At 37.1% G+C, this 22580-nt stretch overlaps 1 protein-coding gene and 1 long non-coding RNA gene across 3 annotated transcripts; one reads left to right on the top strand and one right to left on the bottom strand.

The window, feature by feature from the left end:
* Window positions 1–498: 498 nt before the first annotated feature.
* LOC128605812 (uncharacterized) lies at window positions 499–4969 on the top strand. Its single transcript, XR_008385600.1, has 4 exons — window positions 499–677; window positions 3376–3490; window positions 4771–4792; window positions 4955–4969. It is a non-coding gene; the product is annotated as an uncharacterized LOC128605812 (long non-coding RNA).
* Window positions 1147–21937, bottom strand: cfap43 (cilia and flagella associated protein 43). 2 transcript variants are annotated; one of them, XM_053621568.1, is made up of 38 exons: window positions 21573–21937; window positions 20813–21066; window positions 20182–20278; window positions 19011–19178; window positions 18761–18911; window positions 18146–18308; window positions 17959–18041; window positions 17681–17812; window positions 16083–16199; window positions 15712–15792; window positions 15427–15575; window positions 15206–15309; window positions 14950–15114; window positions 14686–14849; window positions 13319–13486; window positions 13099–13229; window positions 12862–12988; window positions 12361–12465; window positions 11665–11742; window positions 10869–10994; window positions 10596–10700; window positions 10321–10437; window positions 10030–10227; window positions 9700–9906; window positions 8731–8820; window positions 7237–7317; window positions 7026–7151; window positions 6604–6723; window positions 6410–6517; window positions 6095–6181; window positions 5912–6000; window positions 5089–5296; window positions 4700–4812; window positions 4245–4404; window positions 3956–4120; window positions 2741–2821; window positions 2494–2647; window positions 1147–1603 (listed from the first exon to the last, which is right to left on the bottom strand). In XM_053621568.1, the coding sequence occupies exons 1-38, from the start codon at window positions 21599–21601 to the stop codon at window positions 1440–1442; spliced, it is 4965 nt and encodes a 1654-aa protein (XP_053477543.1). In that variant the 5' UTR covers window positions 21602–21937; the 3' UTR covers window positions 1147–1439. The 2 variants fall into 2 exon arrangements, with proteins under 2 accessions (XP_053477543.1, XP_053477544.1); XM_053621569.1 differs by lacking the exon at window positions 12361–12465.
* Window positions 21938–22580: the final 643 nt, after the last annotated feature.

A 22580-nucleotide genomic window follows, 5' to 3' on the forward strand; every position in this document is an offset into this window, starting at 1 on the left:
TTTAAGTTAAGTCAGCTTTTCTTTTTTACAGTGAAGTGTTCGTGTCAACACAACACAATAAGCTGGTATAAGACAATAATCAGTGATGGAGTGGTATGATTGTGAATGGTCGTTACTACCCTGAAGTTGATTATTTTCCTATAACAATGTGGCTATAATTGTTTTATGCCTCTTATTTCCAGAGTTGGGTGTAATGTGTTACAAAGTAACACGTTACTGTAATCTAATGACTTTTTCTGATAATGCAGTAATGTGATGCATTACATTTGAAATTTATATAACTTGATTACAGTTACTGACATCAGTAAAATTATGTTACTTGTGTTACAAATGTATTGTTAAGAAAACAATATTAAGTAAAATGTATTTTTAAAATAAATCACGTTTTTTTTTCGCCCTGAATAATTCTCCACTTGGAGCGGTTTGTCATTACATAACTGAATGTCAGTAAAAAAAAGACCTTCATCTTCAGTGAACGGAAGCGAGACCAATCTGACAGGGTTTACAGGAAAATACATGGAAATACTCATGTCTCATTGCTGACAGTCTCTCAATTCTGCCAAACGGTAGCTCACAGTCAGTCTGAGGAAAAATGGATATATGCTGATTTTTTTTTAACCAGTGAATGGGTTGAAACTGAAACAGTAACATCCTCTGAAGCTGAGCAGGATAACAAGGTGTGTAAATGTCTATATGAGTTCCAGTTTACGTAAACATGATATGAGCAGAGCATAAGGAAATATAATGTACTTTGCATGTTACTGTAGCAGCTAAACCTATACAATGAGAGCTTAGTTGTGCCTCCCCTTGGCTAGCGACACTAAACTAGCCTAGTTAGAAAAGTTTTATATTTTATCGGTCTGGTAGTCTGACAAACAATGACAAAAACACCCGAGGCAAGTTTTATGATAAATACAACTTTTTCTGATTGTGTAATACATCGACACATGCTAAAATTACTGAAAGAACTATGAATTTCACTTTGTAGTGTATTTTTGTAGGTTTGATAGGTTTTGAAAGTATACTGAAGGTAAAGTAATTAGTAAAATAAAGTGATTAGTAATCTGATTACTTTTTACATGCAGTGATCAGTAATGTAATCAGATTAGAATTTTAAAGTAGTATTTAGTATTCTGTAGTGGAGTATTTTTTTTTGTGCAACTTACCCAACACTGCATATTTCAAATGTATGGAATCACACCACTCCATTGTTAATTATTTAACTATAACAACATGTCTTAAAGTTGGGATATACGATTACATATGGAAAGAGACAAACCAGGGTAACCTGTGACTGATTTATTTGACATTTCTGCACTTTGTTACACATTTATTGTCATTTCCTGTTTGAATGTTTATGTGCCTCTCATGGATTTAAATGTGACTGTGAATAGTGTCTAACAGGATTTTGTATTCAAAGTTCTGTACTGGATATGTTTCTATTGAGAAAGAGCAGGAAATGTCTTCCTTCTCATGCATTCCAACTCAGCACTCAGTATGGCTATGTCCATATCCTGTGCTTTGGCAAAGTCCACAAGGTTCTTCCTCTGCAGGATGTTTTGATAGCGTTGCTTAGCTTCACGCTCTTGGCTTTCCTCCATTGCTGAAGACACATTAGTAAAGTTGTAAATTATAATTATCATTTAAAGGTAACTGTCATCTGAGTTTAATTTAAATGTTATTTACATTTTCATTTAAAAGGATTATATGGCCAAAGGTTTGTGGAAACCTGAGCATCACACATGAGTGGTTCTTTCCAAACTGTTGTCACAAAGTTGGACGCACACAATTATATAGGATGTCTCTGTGAGCTGTAGCATTAAGATTTTCTTTCACCGGAACTAAGGGGCCTAAATCTGTTCCGGCTTGAAAATGTCCCTGTGCACAAAGAGAGTGCCATGAAGACATTGTTTACGAAGGTTGGAGTGGAAGAACTCAAGTAGCCTGCACAGAGCCCTGACCTCAACCCTACTGGACCTTTGGGATGAACTGGAATGTCGACTGTGCACCAGACCTCCCTGTTCAACAACAATGCATGACCTCACTAATGCATTTGTGGCAAAATGAGCAAATCTCCACCGCCAAGTACCAAAATCTAGTGGTAAGCCTTTCCAGAAGAGTGAAAGCTTTTCTAGCATTAAAAGCGTTACCAACACTATATTAATGCCCATCGTTTAGGAACGAATGAAAACAAGCACATAGGGGTGTGATGGTCAGGTATCCACATATGTTTGAACATATAGTGTAATAATAATAATAATAATAATAATAATAATAATAATAATAATAATACATTAATAAGTAAGTAATAATAATTTGCTTTTCCTCTCTCAAAATCTCTACAGTAAAAGCTCTACAGTACATCTTACACAGAAATAGGTTTTATATAGAAAGGCTTGGGTTTACACAGAATAGTTTTGGGTTTATAATCAAAGCCACTATCTATTTCAATATTTTAGGGTTTTCTCAAAAAAAAAAAAAAAAGCCAGATACCTGTGGTCTCATAAATGTTTCTTCTTTCTGCAACAGTCACTTGCATGTTGGTTAACTGCACATCTAAAGCTTCATTATTCTCTTTCTTCATCTTAGTTTGTCTGTTCAGCTCCTTTATCTGCTTCTTACAGCTCTCTACATTCTTTGTATAAGTCTAGACAAAAAGCCAGCAGTTGACTCATGCAGTATCCAGAACATCTATGGGTTTACTTTGATTATTTCTCTTTCAAAAGAATGACTTTATTACCTTCTCTTGTAACGTTACTGTCTTCTCCAGAGTAGACACCTTCTTGGACATTCTGTTGTCATGGTCTGTCTCTGTCAGGTACTTAAAATTACACGCTCAGTGTCATTACATGTCTAGGCATTCAGACAATATACTTTTTTTTTTTTTTTTTAAGGTATATCTACCTTGTAGCTACAGCCATTAGTTGATTTTATCAGGTTCACCTTACATAGAGGTTACTTTTGTAGGTATAAAATTACTGACTGTAGCCCATCTGTTGCTATAGTAAAGTTTTCCAATTAGGCAGAGAGATAAATTGGCTACAGTCAGAAGATATAATAATAATGTGCATATGCATATATGGTAGGGCTATCTACAGCCTGAATTCCAAAAAAGTTGGGACGCTCATCTCATAAACCCATATGTTATTCACAATAGAACATATAAAACATATCAAATGTTTAAACCGAGTAAATGTACCATTTTAAGAAAAAAATAAGGTAATTTTTTTTATTATTATTTGATCTCCTCAACAAGTCTCATAATAGTTGGCAACAAAAGGCTGGAAAAGTGAGTGTTACTAAAAAGAAACAGCTGGAGGAACATTTTGCATCTAATTAGGTTAATTGTCTTAATAACTTTTTTTTGTCTTACAGACAGAAAAGTAGAAGCTGGTGAGAAGAAGAAGGGATGACTATTTATAGCTGCTATAATGGGAGTGATAACAGGGACTAATTTGTCTCTAGGATGTTCCTACGTTCCAAGCTAAATGTAACTATAAACTGAGAAAAGTATGACTTGTCATTCATTAATTAATAAAAACCATAATTGTTAGTAATTACCTCACTTTGTGATGTGCTACTACAGAAGAATAATTCTAAAATGTGATTTGATTTTGATTGAACATAAGGCCATATCCCACCACCCTGTCATGTGATTATTATCTATAACAGCACATCCTGTCATGTTTTACTCCTTACATATTTCCCAACCCTCAGTCTCAGTTCCAGTAATAACATATTTTGTGGTTAAATGGCCTGACATTAAACTTCATGAAAAATGAATTTGCACTTCTGCCTTAGTGAAGGGTGTCAGCTGTATGTTTGTATTTCATAATAAAGAGTTTTACAAATATATTACTAAGGCAGGACCTTGATCCTGACTTTCCATTCAAGAATGTCCACATAATACATAGTTCTGTAACATACCATCACCATAAGCACATTCTGGCTTTACCTCTTGGAGTTCCTGAGACACATGCAGCATCTGAATATCTCTGGCTTTGTTTTTGAGATCTTCAATCTGCATACTCATCCTCTTATGCTCCCATTCCTGCTGAATAATTCCGTTATGAAAGTTTTTGCACTCCACCATACTGGCGATCTTCTGCTCTCCTAAAGTCTGGAAGAGAAGTTCTGTGTTCCACATTATTTGCACCCTGTATTATTGTATAGGTTCTCAAGAAATGAAATGGCAATAAAAATAGCAAGAAAAGGGAAGCGTGTAATTTAGTTTGTCTGAATACCCTGATGGTGTCGTTCAGGTCCTCCACAACATAGCGTTGGAGCAACAAAGAGTCTGAATAGTCTGCATTAAAGTCTCCAGTATCCACCTCAACCTGGCCCTGTTTTAACAGGATCTGCACCATAACGTCAAGGCAGAACCTCGACCTCTCTTCTCGCAGGCTGAAGGGAATTTAATATTAAGTAAACAATAGTACAAGTATAAAAACTATAGTATGTTTTGTTATGTTATCAAATGTTTTACAGTGTGATGATGGATAAATAATTGAATATTTCCTTACTATCTTACTTACTAAAGAATATTTATTAAGCCCCTTTTTGTTGTTGCTAATTTTTATGACAATATATCACCATGATGCAGCACCATTTTAACTTTGCTCCTACATGTCATTGTTTTGAATGCTTCTCTGCATGATGCTAGTACCATAGAAAATTTAGCAAAAAATCTATTTCTTACCAATTAAGATTATCAAAAAGGTTCTTGATTTCCATTTGTGCATTCTCCTCCTCCTCTGTTCTCTTCTGCAGAAATGTCTGCATCTCCACTAAGGTCAGTGCCTTCATTTTTACCTAACACAAAAAGTGAAAATACAGAACATGCTTATTTGGCTTTATTTTGAGTGTGATGTTTTGGATTAGTGCAATGTTCCATTATTATCAGTAAACTGTGTCATTTCTTAAGATAGGATAACAAAATTATCTATATTAACAGAAATCATGGAGGAGTCAAACTGATGACAGATTGATAAAACTAGATGACTACTTCTTTAGTAAGAATTTTATCACAGGAGGCATTCTCAGCAAAATTGAGCACTTTAGTAGCCATCACTGAGATTATTTTCTCACCTTCTGCTCACTCTCCATTTTGGTCCTCCTGACCAGACAGAATCTCTCCCACACGATTGGGTCCAGACCCTCTGGCATGTTCTGTGGAGCGTCTAACTCCTCCATGGCCTTCATCATCTGTGAGAGTCCTTCTGCTGCTGCTCGACTCAACACAGGAGATTCCTTAAGCAAGCTGTCTGTGTCTGTCTGTGTCCTCATAATCTGGATCCTGAGAAGGAACATCTTCTACTGTCACTCTGGCCTCACTCAACCAACCAGTCAGGACTAAATGGCTCTATAGTCACATCTGAAGCAGTATCATGGAAGATTCTACTTTCAGCGCCACCATGAGTGGCAGCCTGACTGCGTTGCCCTTCGTCCTAAGGCCTTTTTTTTTTTTTTTTTTTTTTTTTACTGATTTTGAATGCATCTTGCATGGCTAATCCTCTTCTATTTTTGTTTGTACTAAAGTTTAGGCTTTCACATGATGTGAATGGGGAAAATGACTGTTTTTCCTCGTTGTGGGCTGTTTGCTTTTTTTTACCACTTTCCCCATCCTGACCGATGAGTCAGACATGTCCATTGTTTCAGCAGTATTTTTGCATATGTACAGTTATAGGAATATTTTTTTTATTTTATAACATATTATATGTATATATCTATATATATTTAAAAAAAAATTCTTTTTTTTTTTTTTTACCAATCTGCTTACTGTTATTTGTATTGTAATGAGCAAATGACAAATACATTAAGGATCTGTAACATTTTATCTTATCTTATTTTATCTTAATTAAGGCTAAATAAATGGTACATCCTATTGAAAGGTCTCCATTTTTGAAAGTACCTGGGTCTGCGTTTGTAAAGTTTGTACAGCTGGTCAACAATGTGTCCAGGGACATCAAAAAGCTCTTTGCGAAATCCACTGTCAAGGAGCTTTCAAAAGAAAAAAAGATGTCAGAGGCTATCTGATATATTAGCAGCATCAAACATAGTATTACGGTTAGTGTAGTGACACTGATGATCTTACTTTATCTTCCGCTACTGTATTATCATACGTCTCCCGAAAGGCCTCTACTTCCTCTCTGTGATTATTCAAAGTTTTCCCAATTTGATTCTGCCAACAGAAAACAGTGACTCATACACGAAAGAATTATAGGACATGGAAAACAATCTCATAGCCGATATAATTAACATGCCACACAAGTTTCTTCATGCACAACTTGTCTCATCCTCAGGAGCAAGATGAGCTATGTGCACCATTCGTCTCACCCTTTTGCTCACGGTGCATTACACCCAATGAACTGGACAACTGACAACAGGAATGTAACCAAACAACATGTACCTTAACAATTTGTGCCTTCTCCAGTCTGTAGATAAGCTCTTCCTCTCTGTTCATCATCTCTTCCTCAATTAGTAAGGAATGGAATAGATTGGCGATCTTTAGCTCTTCCTGAGGTACAACATTCATTATCCCTTTCTTGGTATTGTAGGCTTATGTACTCTGGCTTTGAACAGAGGTAAATTATATCAACTTACCTGGTATAAAACCATTTCTGATTTCACTTTCCTTTCAAATAGCTTGCTCAGTGTTTCATCAAAAGCCTGTGTGGCATCTTTAATGGATGCCTGCAGTTTCTTCATCTCTGCCTCCAAGGTCTGGGGCCATAAATGATAAATGTTCAAATATAATAACATCCCTATATACAGTTGAAGCTTAAAATGTTGAACTGCTGACAAAAGAGTATTTGACTTGATGTTATAACACCGCAGTGCATATGACAGGGCTGCTTCTGATCATGTGTCTAGTAATGTAATTAGAACAGACCTTCTCTAATGCATAAAATATTTTGAGGGAACACAAAAATAAACTGAGCTTTTTATCCAGTTATTAAGCAAATCACACACGTACAGAATTACATATTCCTTATGAGATTAATTTAATGGATAATAAAGCACACCTTTCTATATTTCTCCTGTTCTTCACTGAGCTCCTTTACTTTTCTCTCATGCTCTTTGTAGCTTCTTCTTTCCTCTTCTGTCCACTGAAGCTCAGGCTTAACTATAAACTCCGGTGGTGGCACTTCCTTTAAGTCAAATAAAAATTTCTTAAACTGTTTAATATAACTATATTCTAAATACTTTCTGCTAAAATCAAACTGGCCACTATACCAATCTCAGGATGTCCTCTTTTTTGACCTCAAGAACTCCACTCATCATATCATCCAAAGCTCGCTCTTTGACGTTGTCCCCCTATCCAGAAAATGTAGGGCCCACAAGAGATCATTTAAAAGATTAATGAGATATAATAATCAACACATGAATATTTTTAATGACATTTCTAAAAGAAACACATACCATATGTTCAAAAGTTTGTGGATACCTGACCATAACACTCATATGTGCTTTTTGAATATCTCATTCCATATATAGTCGCCCTTTGCTGTTATAATAACTAGGGTTGTACGGTATACCGGTACTATGATAGTAACGCGATATTAAAGCTTCAAAATACTGCCAATGCCACTGTATTATTTAAATGGTAGTATCGTCAATATGGTAGTACTGTAAGTAACGTTGTATTGCTTTTGCAGAATAAAGGTTAGTGATACTTCGTTTAATCTAAATTCTTTACCTTAATCTTTAAAGATTTCCTGTTTGCTTGTAAGCGAGTTAACGTTATGCTAACAGCTGTGTGTAAACACAAAAAATAGGTGAAGTGAGCTAACCTTATGCTAACCACTGGGTGTAAATAGCCTACTAAAATTAGTCATGCTTGCTAGTAAGTGAGCTAATGTTATGCTACCCATTGTGTGTAAATAATAACATCAGCCGTCTTTGATAGTATGCAAGCTAACGTTCCCAATTTTATCATTTTTTTTATATGTTCATTTATAAATTCAGTTATTCATTCCAAATAATGTTTTCATTCTTAGCACTCTGAGAACAATTTCCATTTGCATGATTTCATTGCGCTAGGGAACAATAGATGAAATATGTGGCACATTGTATTAGTTGTTTGCCAATTGTACGATTGTTCTTGAGTTTTTCCAATAGTCAGTTATTCATTTTCATTAATAAAGTATTCAGAGGAAAATCTGGTTTGTCTGTTTTCATTTATATCTGCGCATTTCTGTAAATTTGGTTCATTTTGTAGATTTGAGTTATGAATTAACACAATATTGCGTGGTATCATGATACTACTTGATATCAGGACACTTCAGCTGGTATAATATCGTAAGATATGTTTATGGTATCGTGACAACTCTAATAATAACCTCCACTCTTCTGGGAAGGCTTTCCACTAGATTTTGGAACGTGGCTGTGGGAATTTGCCCATTCAGCCACAAGAGCATTAGTGCAGTCAGGCACTGATGTCATGCTAGAAGGCCTGGGGCACATCGGTGTTTCAAATCATCCTGAAGGTGTTCAGTAGGGTTGAGGTCAGGGCTCTGTGCAGGCCACTCCAACCTTAGCAAACCATGTCTGCAAGGATCTCCCTTTATGCACAGCGGCACTGGTCACATAGTGTACATGAATTCCTAGCAAAAATGTTAACTTCTCACATAATAAATTCAGAAAATACATTCATTTGATTTCACTATGAGTAATATAATATGTAGAAAAGGTGTATAAATTGGCATTCAGACAGTTACTTTCGTATACCTTGTCTGCAAGCCGCCTCTGCTCCTCTTCCTTTCTCTGCTCCTCCTCTCTCTGCCTCTGTGCAGGTGTCAGGTATTTCTCAACCTTGATCTAGAGACATACACACAAACTCAGACATTGAGCCAACTGTCCACAACAGCCATAAATCAAGATTCAAATAATAGTCAGTTTTAAACTCTAATTTCTTTCAAATTGAATTTTCTCTCAGAGTGTTTCTCAAACAAACCTCAGAGCTAAACGGACATGTTCTAAATGCTTGTCCTGACCTGTTGCCTGAAACAGTTGCCTGAAAGCCAGTTTTTTTTTTTTTTATTTCTGTGTGGGAGCAATAAATTATGCTGAATGAGTTTTGGCATGAAGTATCACAGGACACAGAGCCAAATTCAGTTTTAAACTGCACAGAGCAGGTTCAGGGTAAGAGAGAAGGACACACAGCTACTCCGTTTACAAATGATGCTCTGTTTACAAATTACAGAACCATTTTTTTTACTTAGACAAATACTGCTTTAGAGTCCATACTATAATAAATAAATATAATTAAACTATATCAAAAAGAACTATAGATGAAGTTTAATTGCACTATGAAACTAAAAGTGTATGCAATTAGCTTGACTGGCAGCAGCAGATCAATTAAATTCAATTCAATTTTAACAATAGACATGGCTATAAAGCAGCTTTACAGAAATCTGAATGCAGATTTAGATCTCTAACAAGCAAGCCAGAGATAACAGTGGCAAAAAAACAACTCCCTGAGAGCAACCAGACTCAAAACCGAATGAAAACTCTTCTGGATGAAATCAGATATTATGACTATATATTAGTACAGTATACAGTTGTATAAGTGAAAAGGCAAACAGTGGATAACACTTCCATATTTCAGTTGTTTAAAAACTGCTGGAAAAGACATACGATGTTGATGCTATGATGCTTTGCAAGCAATATGCAAGACCACTTTCCTGGTGTTGTTACCTCAGAGTCACTGACAGTGAGAGCTCTCTCTGGTCTCTCGTTGTCGGTCAGTGTGGGCTCCCACAGCGTCTCCTGCAGCTCCAGCTTATTCATAATCTCTGTAATGCGCTTGTTCTTGTCTCTTATGCGACTGATCTCTTGCTCCTTCTGCTTGTACACAGCTTCAAACTCTGTGTTAAAAGCTGTTTTCACTTTGTAAATAACATCCTAGAATTAAAATCATTCAAAAAAAAAATCTCAATATATACAGAATGTATACACAATTTTTTAACTTTGAGTGTAAATAATTTGTTCTTTAGAAATACAGTCAGGATAGAATGAGGATGTCACCTGTAACAGGATGATCTGGTTGAGCTTTTGGTCTCTTGTACGCAGACTGAACTGGCTGTATAAGTGAGGGTTTGAACCTCCATATTGAGCACTCAGACTACCTGTTAAAGCTAAGCTCTCCACCTCATGCCCTTTATCCTCCTCGTCTTCATCCCTCTCTAATGGTGCCTTGTTGTTGTCCAAAATGTCTTGCTGCAACTTGGACACAACAGAAGACATGTATGATGAATCTTTTGTGTTTTAATCTCTACAGCCTTTAGAATCTGCATATTAAAGTCTTTGTGTACATACACTAGTGTCAGCCTGTTCGATTTTTCGGATGGCCTCTACCCTGTAAAGCTCTTCTAGTTCCTTTGCTGTGCGTTCCTTCATGGGAAAGTTATTCACTTCATACCCTGAGTGGAAGCCCTGAGGGGACCATATATTAATAAGAATAAATTTCCTCAAATATAGTACACAGACACTTTTAGATCCAGGAAGCTATCCATGCAGCTTATTAGACTTCCTGTGGAAACTTGTACATGAAGGTCACAAAACTGAAATCATGCTCTGTTCTGTTCTTTTACCTTAATGGCCTTCCCTTTTACGTTCATGGTGTCCCAGTACTTCTTCTTGAAAATGTCGTGCAGATAACATTTTGCCAGGTTCTCAAGCTCAATCTCCTTTCTCACCTTATATAATTCATACACAACAAAGTCATTCTAATACCATAAATATCTATTATATGTATTATTAGAAATGTCAGTTACAATTCCTTATCCATAATCTTATCTGTAAAAATAAATAACTAAAAATAAAACAAACAAATATATAAATAAATAAAGACACAGTGGTTTTACCTTAGTGACCTCCTGCTCTCCCTCGGCTTGCAGTCTCTGCTGCTCCTCCATGTCCAGGTTAAACTCCAGCTGCTCCAGCTTCTCCATTTCTGGCAGCTTCTCATTCTCCTGCATCATAGCCTGGATCTGGCAGCAAGGGAGCATGAGATATCTATGAGTTATTCTGATCCACATTACATATTAAATATTAGTGGTATGATGGTACGGCTCCAAACTCTCAGGGATTCTTGAAAAATGGCACAACTTGAAAATACATAATTGTATGGATTATTGTTGTATTGTCATACAAACAACTAAAACCTTCTTAAAATCAATAATTGCTTAAACTCCCAGATTATTATTCAAAGATTTGCATATTGTTTATATGAACCATCATAAATGATTCAGTAACTACCATGAAATTATTAGGAAAGATATCTTTTACAAAAAACAAGATAGGTCTAAACAGCTGACATGGATCTAAGGGGTTAAGTGAAAAACAGGGCTATCTTCATGAACAGTGCAGTACAGCTGGTTACAACTGAGTGAGAGTACATGGATAAATTACAGTATCCTTTAAAGTATCATTTTCAAATCAGTCAGAACAGTTAATTATAGCCCTATGTGGAATTTAATTTTAAGGGTTTTTTTATGTGCTCACAACCATTCTGATCTGAGATCTGCATGGAATTTCCCTAAACTGAATTAAAGTATTTTTTTCAATTACAAGTTATTGTGCACATTCTCATAAAATGTGTTGATCTATGTGTGATTACAGTTACAGTATTTCTGTACCCTACATTGTGCTGTTTCTTACTGTGTCCCGAAGTTCCTCTACACTCTTCTTAAGAGTCTTTCTGGTCTCTGCAAACTGCTGGCTCTCCTCTTTGAGTACCTGTGAAGAATGCAGAAAGGGCAAAAGGGTGATAATGGTGCCACACACATACACACACTTTGCTGGAGATTCTCATGATTGTGGTAGATATCGCAAATGTACAAGACATTCCTATGTATTATATGAATTAAACACCTAGAGGTTGACATGATGCCAAACTGACACAATGCCAATCTGATGGCAGATTTGATAAGTGGGTCAAAACTGTATGGAAATGATGCATGAAACAGGGTGAGTAATGGCATATCAAAACAGAAGATAAACTTCGTTGTTGTTAACTTAACAAACTCTATGCTTTTGTGAATCAAGGGCGGTCTCATAAAACCTAAAACCCATAAGAAAACACGTCATTTCCTCAAAAATAATGAACAAAGTCCTAAATGCACACTGCAATATAGTTTTCTATTTTACAAGTTGAATACAGAAATACAAAGTAACAATTAACTCAATTTCTCACCACAACTTTCAAGCTGCTTTAATGTGATTTCTGCACAAACAACAACATTGCAACATTCTGCACTGATCTCAAAATATAATTTTGTTGTTCTATTAGATATGCATAATATGCTGTTAATGTGTGATAAACATTAATGTTGTAATTAACATTAGAACACTTACAGTATTTCGTTTATTATCCAGCCATGTGGAAGTTGTAGAAGGTAGACTGTTAAAACCATCATTCTTGTCTGTTATATCATTTGTTAGTTGGCCCCTGTTACTGACCTAAAAAATATATATATATTTTAGTTTAATAGTGATATTCTTACAAACACTTGCATCACTGAAAACCCTAAAAAAAATATAATAATAATGTTATTGTTATAGAAACAGGCTCAGTTCTGGCTGGAACCTCTTCAGCTTCACTAAGGCATTATGTAACTGATTCTGCTCTGGAATAAAATGCAAAAATGTTTGACTTTCAGCACTAAACTCCCACACCAGTCAACTACTGTGATATTTGCCTTTCAGATATTTGCCCAGCAAAATATTATACATTTGCAAGGAGCTTAATGAAAAGCCATGTCAACGTTGTGATATCAACAAAGTGAGAAACATAGAACTACAAAAATAAGAACATGTTGGTCACTGGTTGAATGATACAACACTGTAGTTCTTTACCTCTACTGTATGTGATGGCGGTTCCCAGTCAGCCATGTCACTGAGGATAGGGTTCTCTTGGGACATTTTATCTTCAAAGGAGGCCACCATAGACAGGCCATACTCGGTAGCTACAGCCATCTTTAAACTGTTCACATTTGAATTTTCACACTTTAGGAACAATGGTTTAGTGTTTTTCATAGAGCTTTGCAATACTGATACAATTGTCAGTTTCTATATAATGGCAAAAATTTCTACCTGAGCCTGCTACAGACCAGAGAGCCATCTCGGAGGCCGGTAGTGATAAGAATCTGATTGTCAGGGGTGAAAGACACAGAGCGAATTCCTCCCAACCACCAAGAGTGGCATTGCTTTTGCACATACTTCTCCTGTATGAAACAGATCAGTACAAGATGTCAGCACACTGCAGCCCTAAACATATGTAAAGTCTACAAACCTGTTCTAAGCCTGATATTACCAGAGTGGTGATGTCATGGATGCAAAGCAGCCCGTCTCTGCCGACAGACGCCAGCCAGTTCTGATGAGGTGAGAGATGCAGTAACGCAGGGCCAAGAGGATGACCCTCTACCTCCTTCTCTGGACTCAGTCTAACTGCTTTCTGGTTGCTGAATGGTTTATACACACTCTGCACATGAGAAAAGAAATACTTGTGTTAACCCCATTTTTGTGTTTAGTCAAAATGATCAAGAAAAAAAACAGTGCTAGGTAATTGTCAACTGAAACAAACAAAGTGATACACGTAAATGGGTTAAAAATGCAAATGTGAAACAAAAGAGTGATTTTTATCCCTGTCACATTATATTCATCGCTTATTTTCACTCTACAGGATATCCCCAAGGTATGAAAAAGGTTTGCATTTGTTTGTTTCAATAAACATGATATTTTGATAAAAAAGCAGTGGTGGCTTGACGGTTCAGGCTCTGGGTTACTGATCAGAAGGTCTGCCACTGTTGGGCTCTTGAGCAAGGCCCTTAACCCTCTCTGCTCCAGGGGCGCTGTATCATGGCTGACCCTGCGCTCAGACCCCAGCTTCCTGACATGCTGGGGTATGCGAAGAAAAGAATTTAACTGTGCATATGTATATGTGATCAATAAAGACTATTTATCATTATCATTTATATTGCTAATACTTGAGATGAAGTTAGGATGGAGTAGAAGAGAGCTATAGAAGATTGAGTAAGTGGTGAACAGAAAATGAGGGTTCAGCATAAATATATGTATACCATAGAGCTATTGAATTCTCAAATCTGCAAATCAATGCACTTTCGTTCTAATATGTTATAGTGTCTATAGTAACAACAACAATTAACAGAAACTTGTATGGTGGAGTATGGTATAGCAACTTTCTGCAAGGAAAAGCTTATTTAACATTTTTGGAAGGAGTTTATAGTCAGCGCTTTGTAAAAGTCAGTAGGTTGTACGTCATGAGAGAGTCTTCAGGACAAAGGACTCTGTGCTTTGTGATTTCTTTGTTAAAAAAAGTTGCATATTTCTCTCTGACTCACTTCAAGAGAAAGTAAGGAGACAGTAGCTGCTATAATGTAAGTGATCAAGCAAACTACCTTTTTCATGAATGTTCTACAGCATTAACATTAATATCATTCTTTATTCAGTAAAAATCGTAATCATCGGCAAAGAGTTGTGGTATAAGGAGAATAAAACACTTTGGGACATGCTGTTATAGAAAAATAATACATCTTCAGTGTGGCCACTTTGCATTGAGCCTTATCACTCCACCCCACAGCTGATTATTTTCCTATAACAGTATGTCCTGTCATGTTTCTTTCCTTGCTTAATAAATCTTCAGTGCACTACACATCATACCTGTGATAGTTCAAATCTCTGCAGAATTTTCTTCTGGTGACAATAACCAAAGATTGTTTTGGTACCCAGAACGCATGAGGAAAGAGAGTGTGGGGTCTCATACACACAGGTTTGAATAATTTGTTCTTGCAGGCGGCCATGGGGGTCCACACAATTTGCTGTATCTAAGAACAGGATGTCATTTAATAACACTGATATATTTAAAAAATCTGTAACAAAAATATTACACATTTCCTAACCTGTGCTGTTTTATGAAAAATCTACCTGAGATCTGCTGTGTAGACACTGACAGCAACATTAACAGATTCCCTTCCTTATGTTCCTTGTCTGTCCTGTTCTTGTTCTCACTATTACAGAGCACCAGCACATCCACCTGCTTGCTCTCTTTCTGGTACTGGGTTGACAGACTCACAGTGGCACCCATAGCGTCTGAAAAGAATGACAAAATAAATTAAATGTATGTCAGAGATAGACTCGGATAGATTTACAAAATAGCTTTATAATTGCAGCAATATTGTACCAGTGTATCCAATAATCTCAAACGCTTTAGATGGTCTTGCATCCAGCAAAAATATGTGTGAACTGAATGCTCCTGTAATCAAGAAATTTGCCCCTTGGTCGAAACTGTTGAAGAAAAAAAAAGAATGAGACTACATAAAAATAATATAAAATGAAAAAATAAATCTGTGCACCTTCGGGCAGTCAATTAAAATGTTATATTTATATAACAACAACACTTACACTAAATGCTCCACAGGCACATGGTACAGATGGACAGTGTGAACCAGTCGAGGTTTCTGTGCTCTGGTCAGATCTATAAACAGGACATGGCCTGTTACTGCTCCCACAGCAACATACTGTGCTATTGGGCAACATGCCAAGCAGGTCACCTGGGTTCACATTAAATTGATAACATAAAGTCACATACAGGGTACTTAATTTACAGTATATGTGCCACTAATAAGAAATCATGGGAGTGTTGATGGGTGGAGGAATAAAACCAAAGGATGTTGGAATGTCACTAACATTTGTCTGTAGTGAGACGGATGCAATACAATCTCCATCCTCCAGTGACCACAGCTGCAGCTCCCCAGACTCTCTGACTGACTGCAGTCACTCACACACACACACACACACACACACACACACACACACACACACACTATATTAGCATTGAAATAGATAAATATCTAAAACCTAAAAATGTCATCTAAAAAAAGAGAATTAAAATACATGTCTTACTGTCTATGACAACTGAATATACAAAATTTTGCAACCAAGGTTATTATAATAAACAAAAATTTTAAAGACAGCCCATATACAATTTTAGCCTACATCACTGTTCTCCACAATTTATGAATATATTAAGAGTAAATAAATATTTGCTATCATTTTACCACACAGAGGTTCTTTTCAGTATATACTGGGGCAGCAGCGATAAAGTCTCCACACAACACATCCAGAATTTTGACGACTTCATTTTTAAGCCCTGGATTGTACTTGTAAATGCGTCCCTACAAAACAACAAAGATTTAGAACAGGTCTTATAATAAATAGGTCTTGTTATAAACAGTCTAAATGACTTAGTTTTTTTGAGTCAACAATATTGCAACGCACCACACATTTAAGTACGAAATAAAACACAAAGAGGCATGCTGATATAGGAAACAAGCAGAGGTGATGTGACACTTTGAGTTTGTGTTACCACCCTGACATTGATCACTTTCCTCTAACAGCTTGCCCCAAAATGTTTTATTCCTTTTATACCACAGCGATTTGCCAGTGATGACATACTTCAGTGATTAAATAACAACATATCAGGAATGAAAATTATTGGCCTGCATCAAGCAAAGAAAACAACTAAGGAGATTGCTGAAATCCATCGAATTGGTTTAAGAACTGACCAACGCATTATTAAAACCTGCAAGGGGAGTGGTGAACTGTCAAAAATGGAAAAAGCTCATGTTTTATAGCACATGGCAGACACCCTTATCCAGAGCGACTTACATTCATCTCACGTCTTAACCAGTGAGCTACCACTGCCCTGTGGTCTGATGAATTCAGATTTACCCTATTCCAAAGCGATGAGTGCATCAGGACTTGGTGCCCTGATTGGTCAGGTCTAGGCTCAGCAATGTAATGTGGCAATAAAATAAAGTCAGCTAAGAACCTGTATGTACTGAATAACCAGGTTATCCCATCAATGGATTCTGCTCTTCCCTGACAGCACAATCATATTCCAGGATGACAATACCAAGATTCATCGGGCTCAAATTGTAAAAGAGGGGTTCAGAGAGCATGAGGAATCATTTTCATACATGAATTGGCCACCACAGAGTCCTGACCTTAACCCCATTGAAAGTCTTTGTGATGTGCTGGAGAAGACTTTACGGAGTGGTTCGAGTCTCCCATCCCCAATACAAGATCTCGGCCAAAAATTAATGCAACATTTCGAATCAAAATAAAAGTTGTCACTTTGCACAAGGTTGTCGAAACAATGCCACGATGAATGCGTGCTGTAATCAACTGTAAAGGTGGTGCAACAAAATTTTAGAGTGTGCCTGCCACTGATTGATCAGAAGGTGTTGACTAATTTTCTGTAACACCGCAGCTCTGAGTGTTGTTCCAGCTGCAAGGCAAATCACAGGTTTATTTATGCGCTCATTCAAAAATGTTATCATTTCTATAGTAATCATTTAGATCACTGCTACTTGAATGGTGGAGGTTCCACATAAACAAAAAAATGTATAATTGTTGACATGGTGAAGTTTTCTGCAAAGAAATATTTATTTACCAGTGTTTTTGAAGGATTCTCCAGTGTCAGCCCTTTAACAGCCAACCAACATGATGGAGGACTTTGCAAGTTTCCTATTGCATATTTTCTTATAACAGCCCACCCTGTCGTGTTTTTTCCCTAATTACCCACCAACCTAAAGTCTGTTAAAAAAAATTTATTATTGTCCACCAATTTGTGAATTAAACAAATTTCACTTACAGTGGTTGAGGACAGCAGCAATGTTTTATCGTCAGGTGAAAAGCACAAACTTGAGACTGGTTCCACTAAAGCCAAAGTTTCCACCACTTCCACTTGGCTCCCTTTAATCTGAAGGGTTTGCAAAACACCATCCTGTGGCAAAATATCATGAAAAATAATTCATTTTAGCAAAGCCCAAGATGGACACAACTTACAATTAGTAGAGTCCAGAGCACATGATGATTAATGATAGCCTTTATAATAATTTTATATACTGAATGTAAATGAGATGCTCATACAGGTCCTGTAGCAAACATTCCTTTACTGTGTAGTGCCAATCTCTGAAAACTGCCTTCTTGAATCACCAGGCTCTCACTGCAATCTGCAAGGTACAATTAAAACATTTCCCAAACTTTCCCTGGACAATTGAGATATAAAAACCTAAGTATTTAACAGGTTTACTAACCAATAAAACTTGCTCTTTACCTGAGGGGCTTTGCTTAATATGAGGGTTGTACAAGATAGAGACAATGAGACTTTCAGTGTTTACTAACAGCAGGAAGCCTTCTTTAGTCCCAACATATAGATCTGAAGAAACTGACCAGCAGATGGTACTTGGGCAGAGTCGAGGCTTCACTCGCATCAGAGGCTGTTAAAGTAAGGAAAAAAAGTGATAAGGTGATGCGAGTAGACAAATCAGGCAAACTGAAGCATAAATGGTGGAAATTATTTATACAAATTCTATTGTATAGAAACATGTATGAAGTATGAAGAGGTTTTGAATTGTACTGCTTGGAAACAATGCAAGTAAAACCCACAACATTCTAAGCTTTAAAATAGGTTACTAACCACGTATTCCTCCACCTAGTGCTCTGGCTATGATTGTGAACATTGCAACGTATCCATGAAACTTCCCATAATTCATTATACTGTGGCAGAATTACCATTCTGTTTTTTTTTTTTAACACTACACCACTAATTTATTTAACTGAATATTCTCCTCATGACAACTATTCTCATCATCAACAAAACTAATCTGAACAGAAATTTCTAAATGGGTTCAAATGAAATAAATGTTTTAATTAGAAATGAATTCAGTACCAAAAAATGATCTGCTCTGTCACCGATCAGCCCTGCAATATCTGAAATGGGCATCTGAGGGCCAGAGTATGTCAGCTTCCCAGTGGGGATGTAAGAAGTGTCGACCCCCTGCTCAACTACAGAGCCATCCATGGCAGGGAGATCAATAACACTACCAAACAAATGCAAAAGCATTTATGTTTAACTCAAATACATTTCTTATTATAAATCAAATAAAAAGTGATATCTGCTAGACGGAGACCATATGTACCTGGGTTTCATAATATGGGAGTTGTTACTTCTCTCAATATTCCACACTGTTAGTGATTTTGAATTCAAAGCACAAATTTGCTGCCAGCTCACTGGATTGAAAAGTAGGGTTGTGGCATCCTCTTCAGCCAGTCGACTGCTACAAATTGAAATTCCCCTTTCCAAGTTCCTGTGAAAATATGTGTAAACTACTTAAGCAATTTGTTAATATAGCATGTTCCATTTCCTTTACCTTTGTAAAGATTTTTCCATATTTAATTCTGAATCAGATATTTTATTTTAGAGATTTTATCAACGTTGTAACTAAACTGCAAAGTTTGTTTTTTATTCATGAAAACATACACAGTATGGCCAAAAGTTTGTGGACACCTGACCATTAAACCAACATGTGGGTCTTCCCCACAACGTTGCCACAAAGTTGGAAGCACATAATTGCCAAGGCTGCCTTTATATGCTGTAGCTTTACAATTTCCCTTCACTGGAACTAAGGGGCCTAAACATGTTCCAGCATGACACTACCCCTGTGCACAAATCGAGCTTCATGAAGATATATTTTGCCAAGGTTGGTTTGGAAGAACTCGAGTGGACTGTACACAGCCCTGATCCTGACCCCACTGAACACCTCTGGGATGAAATGAAACGCTGCCTTCACCCTAGGCCTCCTTGGCTGACATCGGTGTCTGACCTCACTAATGCTCTTGTGGCTGAATTAACAAAAATCCCCACAGCCACACTCCAGAACCTAGTGGAAAGTCTTCCCAGAAGAGTGGAGGCTTTAACAGCAAAGGGGGAACTTTATGTGGAATGAGATGTTCAAAAAGCACATGTGGGTATGATGATCAGGTGTCCACAAACTTTTGCCCATATAGTGTATGAGTTACTATGGCCAAAAATACATGCAATCACACAGGAATAGAAGAACAGTTTTTTTTTAAAAGAGCTAAATATGCTTATTGTAATGAATGAGCACAGTTCGTCACACTTATACGCTTATATAAACCTCATACATGAATCTAGTCCACAGGCTAAATCTACGAATGACTAATAATGTGTGATGAAATAATACACAAAAACCTAAATGCAAAAGACATGGTATACATGTTAAATAACAGAGTGTCTTAATATATATAAAGGTAAGTAGATAGTACACAGACCAGCACTAATGCTCATACCATACTGTGATGGTGTAATCAGGTAAAGATGAACAGCTGACTAAATATGGAGCGGTGTCACTCAGTGCGAGGGCTGCGTAGGCCAGTTTAGCTGTGCCTGGAAAATAAAAGCAAAACAGTTCAACCACGTAGAACAAAGTTATCAAAGTATAACACTAACTTCAAATTTTATAGACATTTGAAATTACATAATCTTCCAATATAATGATTTGTGAAGATTGAATGGTTGAACAGGATGTCAACTATCTTATTTTAATAAGGTGAAAATGTGTGATCAGACTATGTCTATCCCAGGTCTATTGCAGGTCTATCCCAGGTCTATCCCAGGAACATTGTATGCGAGGCAGGAATACACCCAGGTTGGAACCAAATTTTTTATACATAAAATATTAATACATTTCTTCCTTGTTGAAAAATTACATCATTTTCAGATTCATATGGTTGTATTCCAGTTAATCAACTGACATTTTAACTCATCATCATTAATTCATCCAATTGTTTTAACTGTTTCATCTGTCTTCTCTATACAGTTACATACAGTAGGAGTGTGCTTTTATGGATGAGAAAGTTGTAATGGAGTCCTTGACTCCTCATCTGGATTAATGAGGTTAATAATGACACAAAAACACACCTTTAAGCTCACATCTCAGGCTAAGCTCAGGATATGTGTACACAAAAATGGCTGGAAAATGTTTCTGCTCAGAAAATGCAAGAGTTTTACAAAGTCCATTTGCTGTGAAACCCCCGATGCCATGGCCAGGGCTCTGAAGCACTTTTCTCATTTTTGTCTCCACATTGAGGAAGGTGATGTAATTTCCACAGGGGTAACAGGCTGTTTTTTCATCCAGAAATGCAACTTTGCTGCTGGTGAAGCCCTGCACCCACCTTGTGGGACAAAAGATAAATGAATGACTTACACAAGACAAGCAGAGTAAAGCAAACAATGTGCATTAATATTTCAAATCTAACAGCTCGATCTCTACTCTTAGTTACTGTAACTGTTTATTCTGTCGCTTTCTTTCTTTCTTTTTCCTCCCTATTTCTGATTTTCATATATTTTTTTCCCTCTTTCTTCTTTTTCACTTCATGTTCACAACATTACAAGTCCATTATTTTCTGTCTTCCTTTCCTTTATTTCTCATAATTTCTTTTTCTAATTTATTTATCTTGTTTATTCCTTTCATCATGCCTCGAGGTAGTTCTTTGTTTCTCTCTTTATTTCTTTCTTTCAGCTCGCTATTTAGAAGCACAGTATCCAACTACTTATAATAGTCTTGGATATAGGCTATCAGAAAAAGTCAAAGCTGGAATTAGAAAGTTGTTGGTGAACTAACCACATTTTTTAAGCGCGATAAAATAACCGGGTGATTTTTTTTTTTTTAGCTACTAACCTCACTTCCAAACCACCCGAAACATCCATTGCAGAATGAAATAGCCGGCTAGTGCTTATAGTGCGTTACTTGGCTACGTGTTTTCGTTTGCATGACAACCCTGAGCCAAATATCGGTATCACGTGGTATCATTGTTCGTTTCCCATTGGCTGCTGGACCAAAAATAAAACCCGGACACAATTAATCGTAAGAACTGAGTCCTCTAAACAAACCTGGCCCACCTCAGCGAGGGTTTGGTTAATAACTAGGTGTTTAATAACAGTTGGATCAGGTGTGTTCACGATAGGAAAAACTATGCAAGTCAACTGGTTGCTCCTTCCCCCTGCCTCGATCCAGTGTGTTGCCCAGGTTACAGAAGGTTATTTTTAACGTTACGGAAACGTTCCCTGAAGCTTAGTTTGTAGGAGAACGTTATTTATTTATTTATTTTTGGTTCTTTGTTAACCAAAACAAAACGTCCCGAGAACGTTCTTAAATGGTTTGAAAAACAAACAAACAAACAAACACATCCATCCATCCATTTTCTAGGATTGCAGGGAACCTGGAGCCTCTCCCAGGTCCCAGGGAGCATCGGCACAAGGAGGGGTGCCAATCCATCACAGGGCACAATCACACACCCATTCATAAACTACGGACATGCCAATCAGCCTACCATGCAGGTCTTTGGACTTGGGGAGAAAACCGGAGTACCCGGAGGAAACCCCCACAGCACAGGGAGAACATGCAAACTCTGCACACACAGGGCAGGAATTCAACATCCACCCCTGGAGGTGTGAGGCGAATGTGCTAACCACTAAACCGTCATGCCCCGCAAACAAACACACAAATACCATAAATAAATTAAATCCATTATCTGTCCCACTTTTCCTACACAGGGTTGCATGAAGCCTGAAGCCTATCCCAGGGAAATCGGGGCACAAAGCAAAGGACACCCTGTGCCAACCCATTGCAGGTCACAATCGCACACACACACTAACACACCCCTTCACACACTTCAGACAATTTGGA

This window comes from Ictalurus furcatus, chromosome 3 (assembly GCF_023375685.1).
Source record: "Ictalurus furcatus strain D&B chromosome 3, Billie_1.0, whole genome shotgun sequence".
Taxonomy (NCBI): Eukaryota; Metazoa; Chordata; class Actinopteri; order Siluriformes; family Ictaluridae; genus Ictalurus; species Ictalurus furcatus.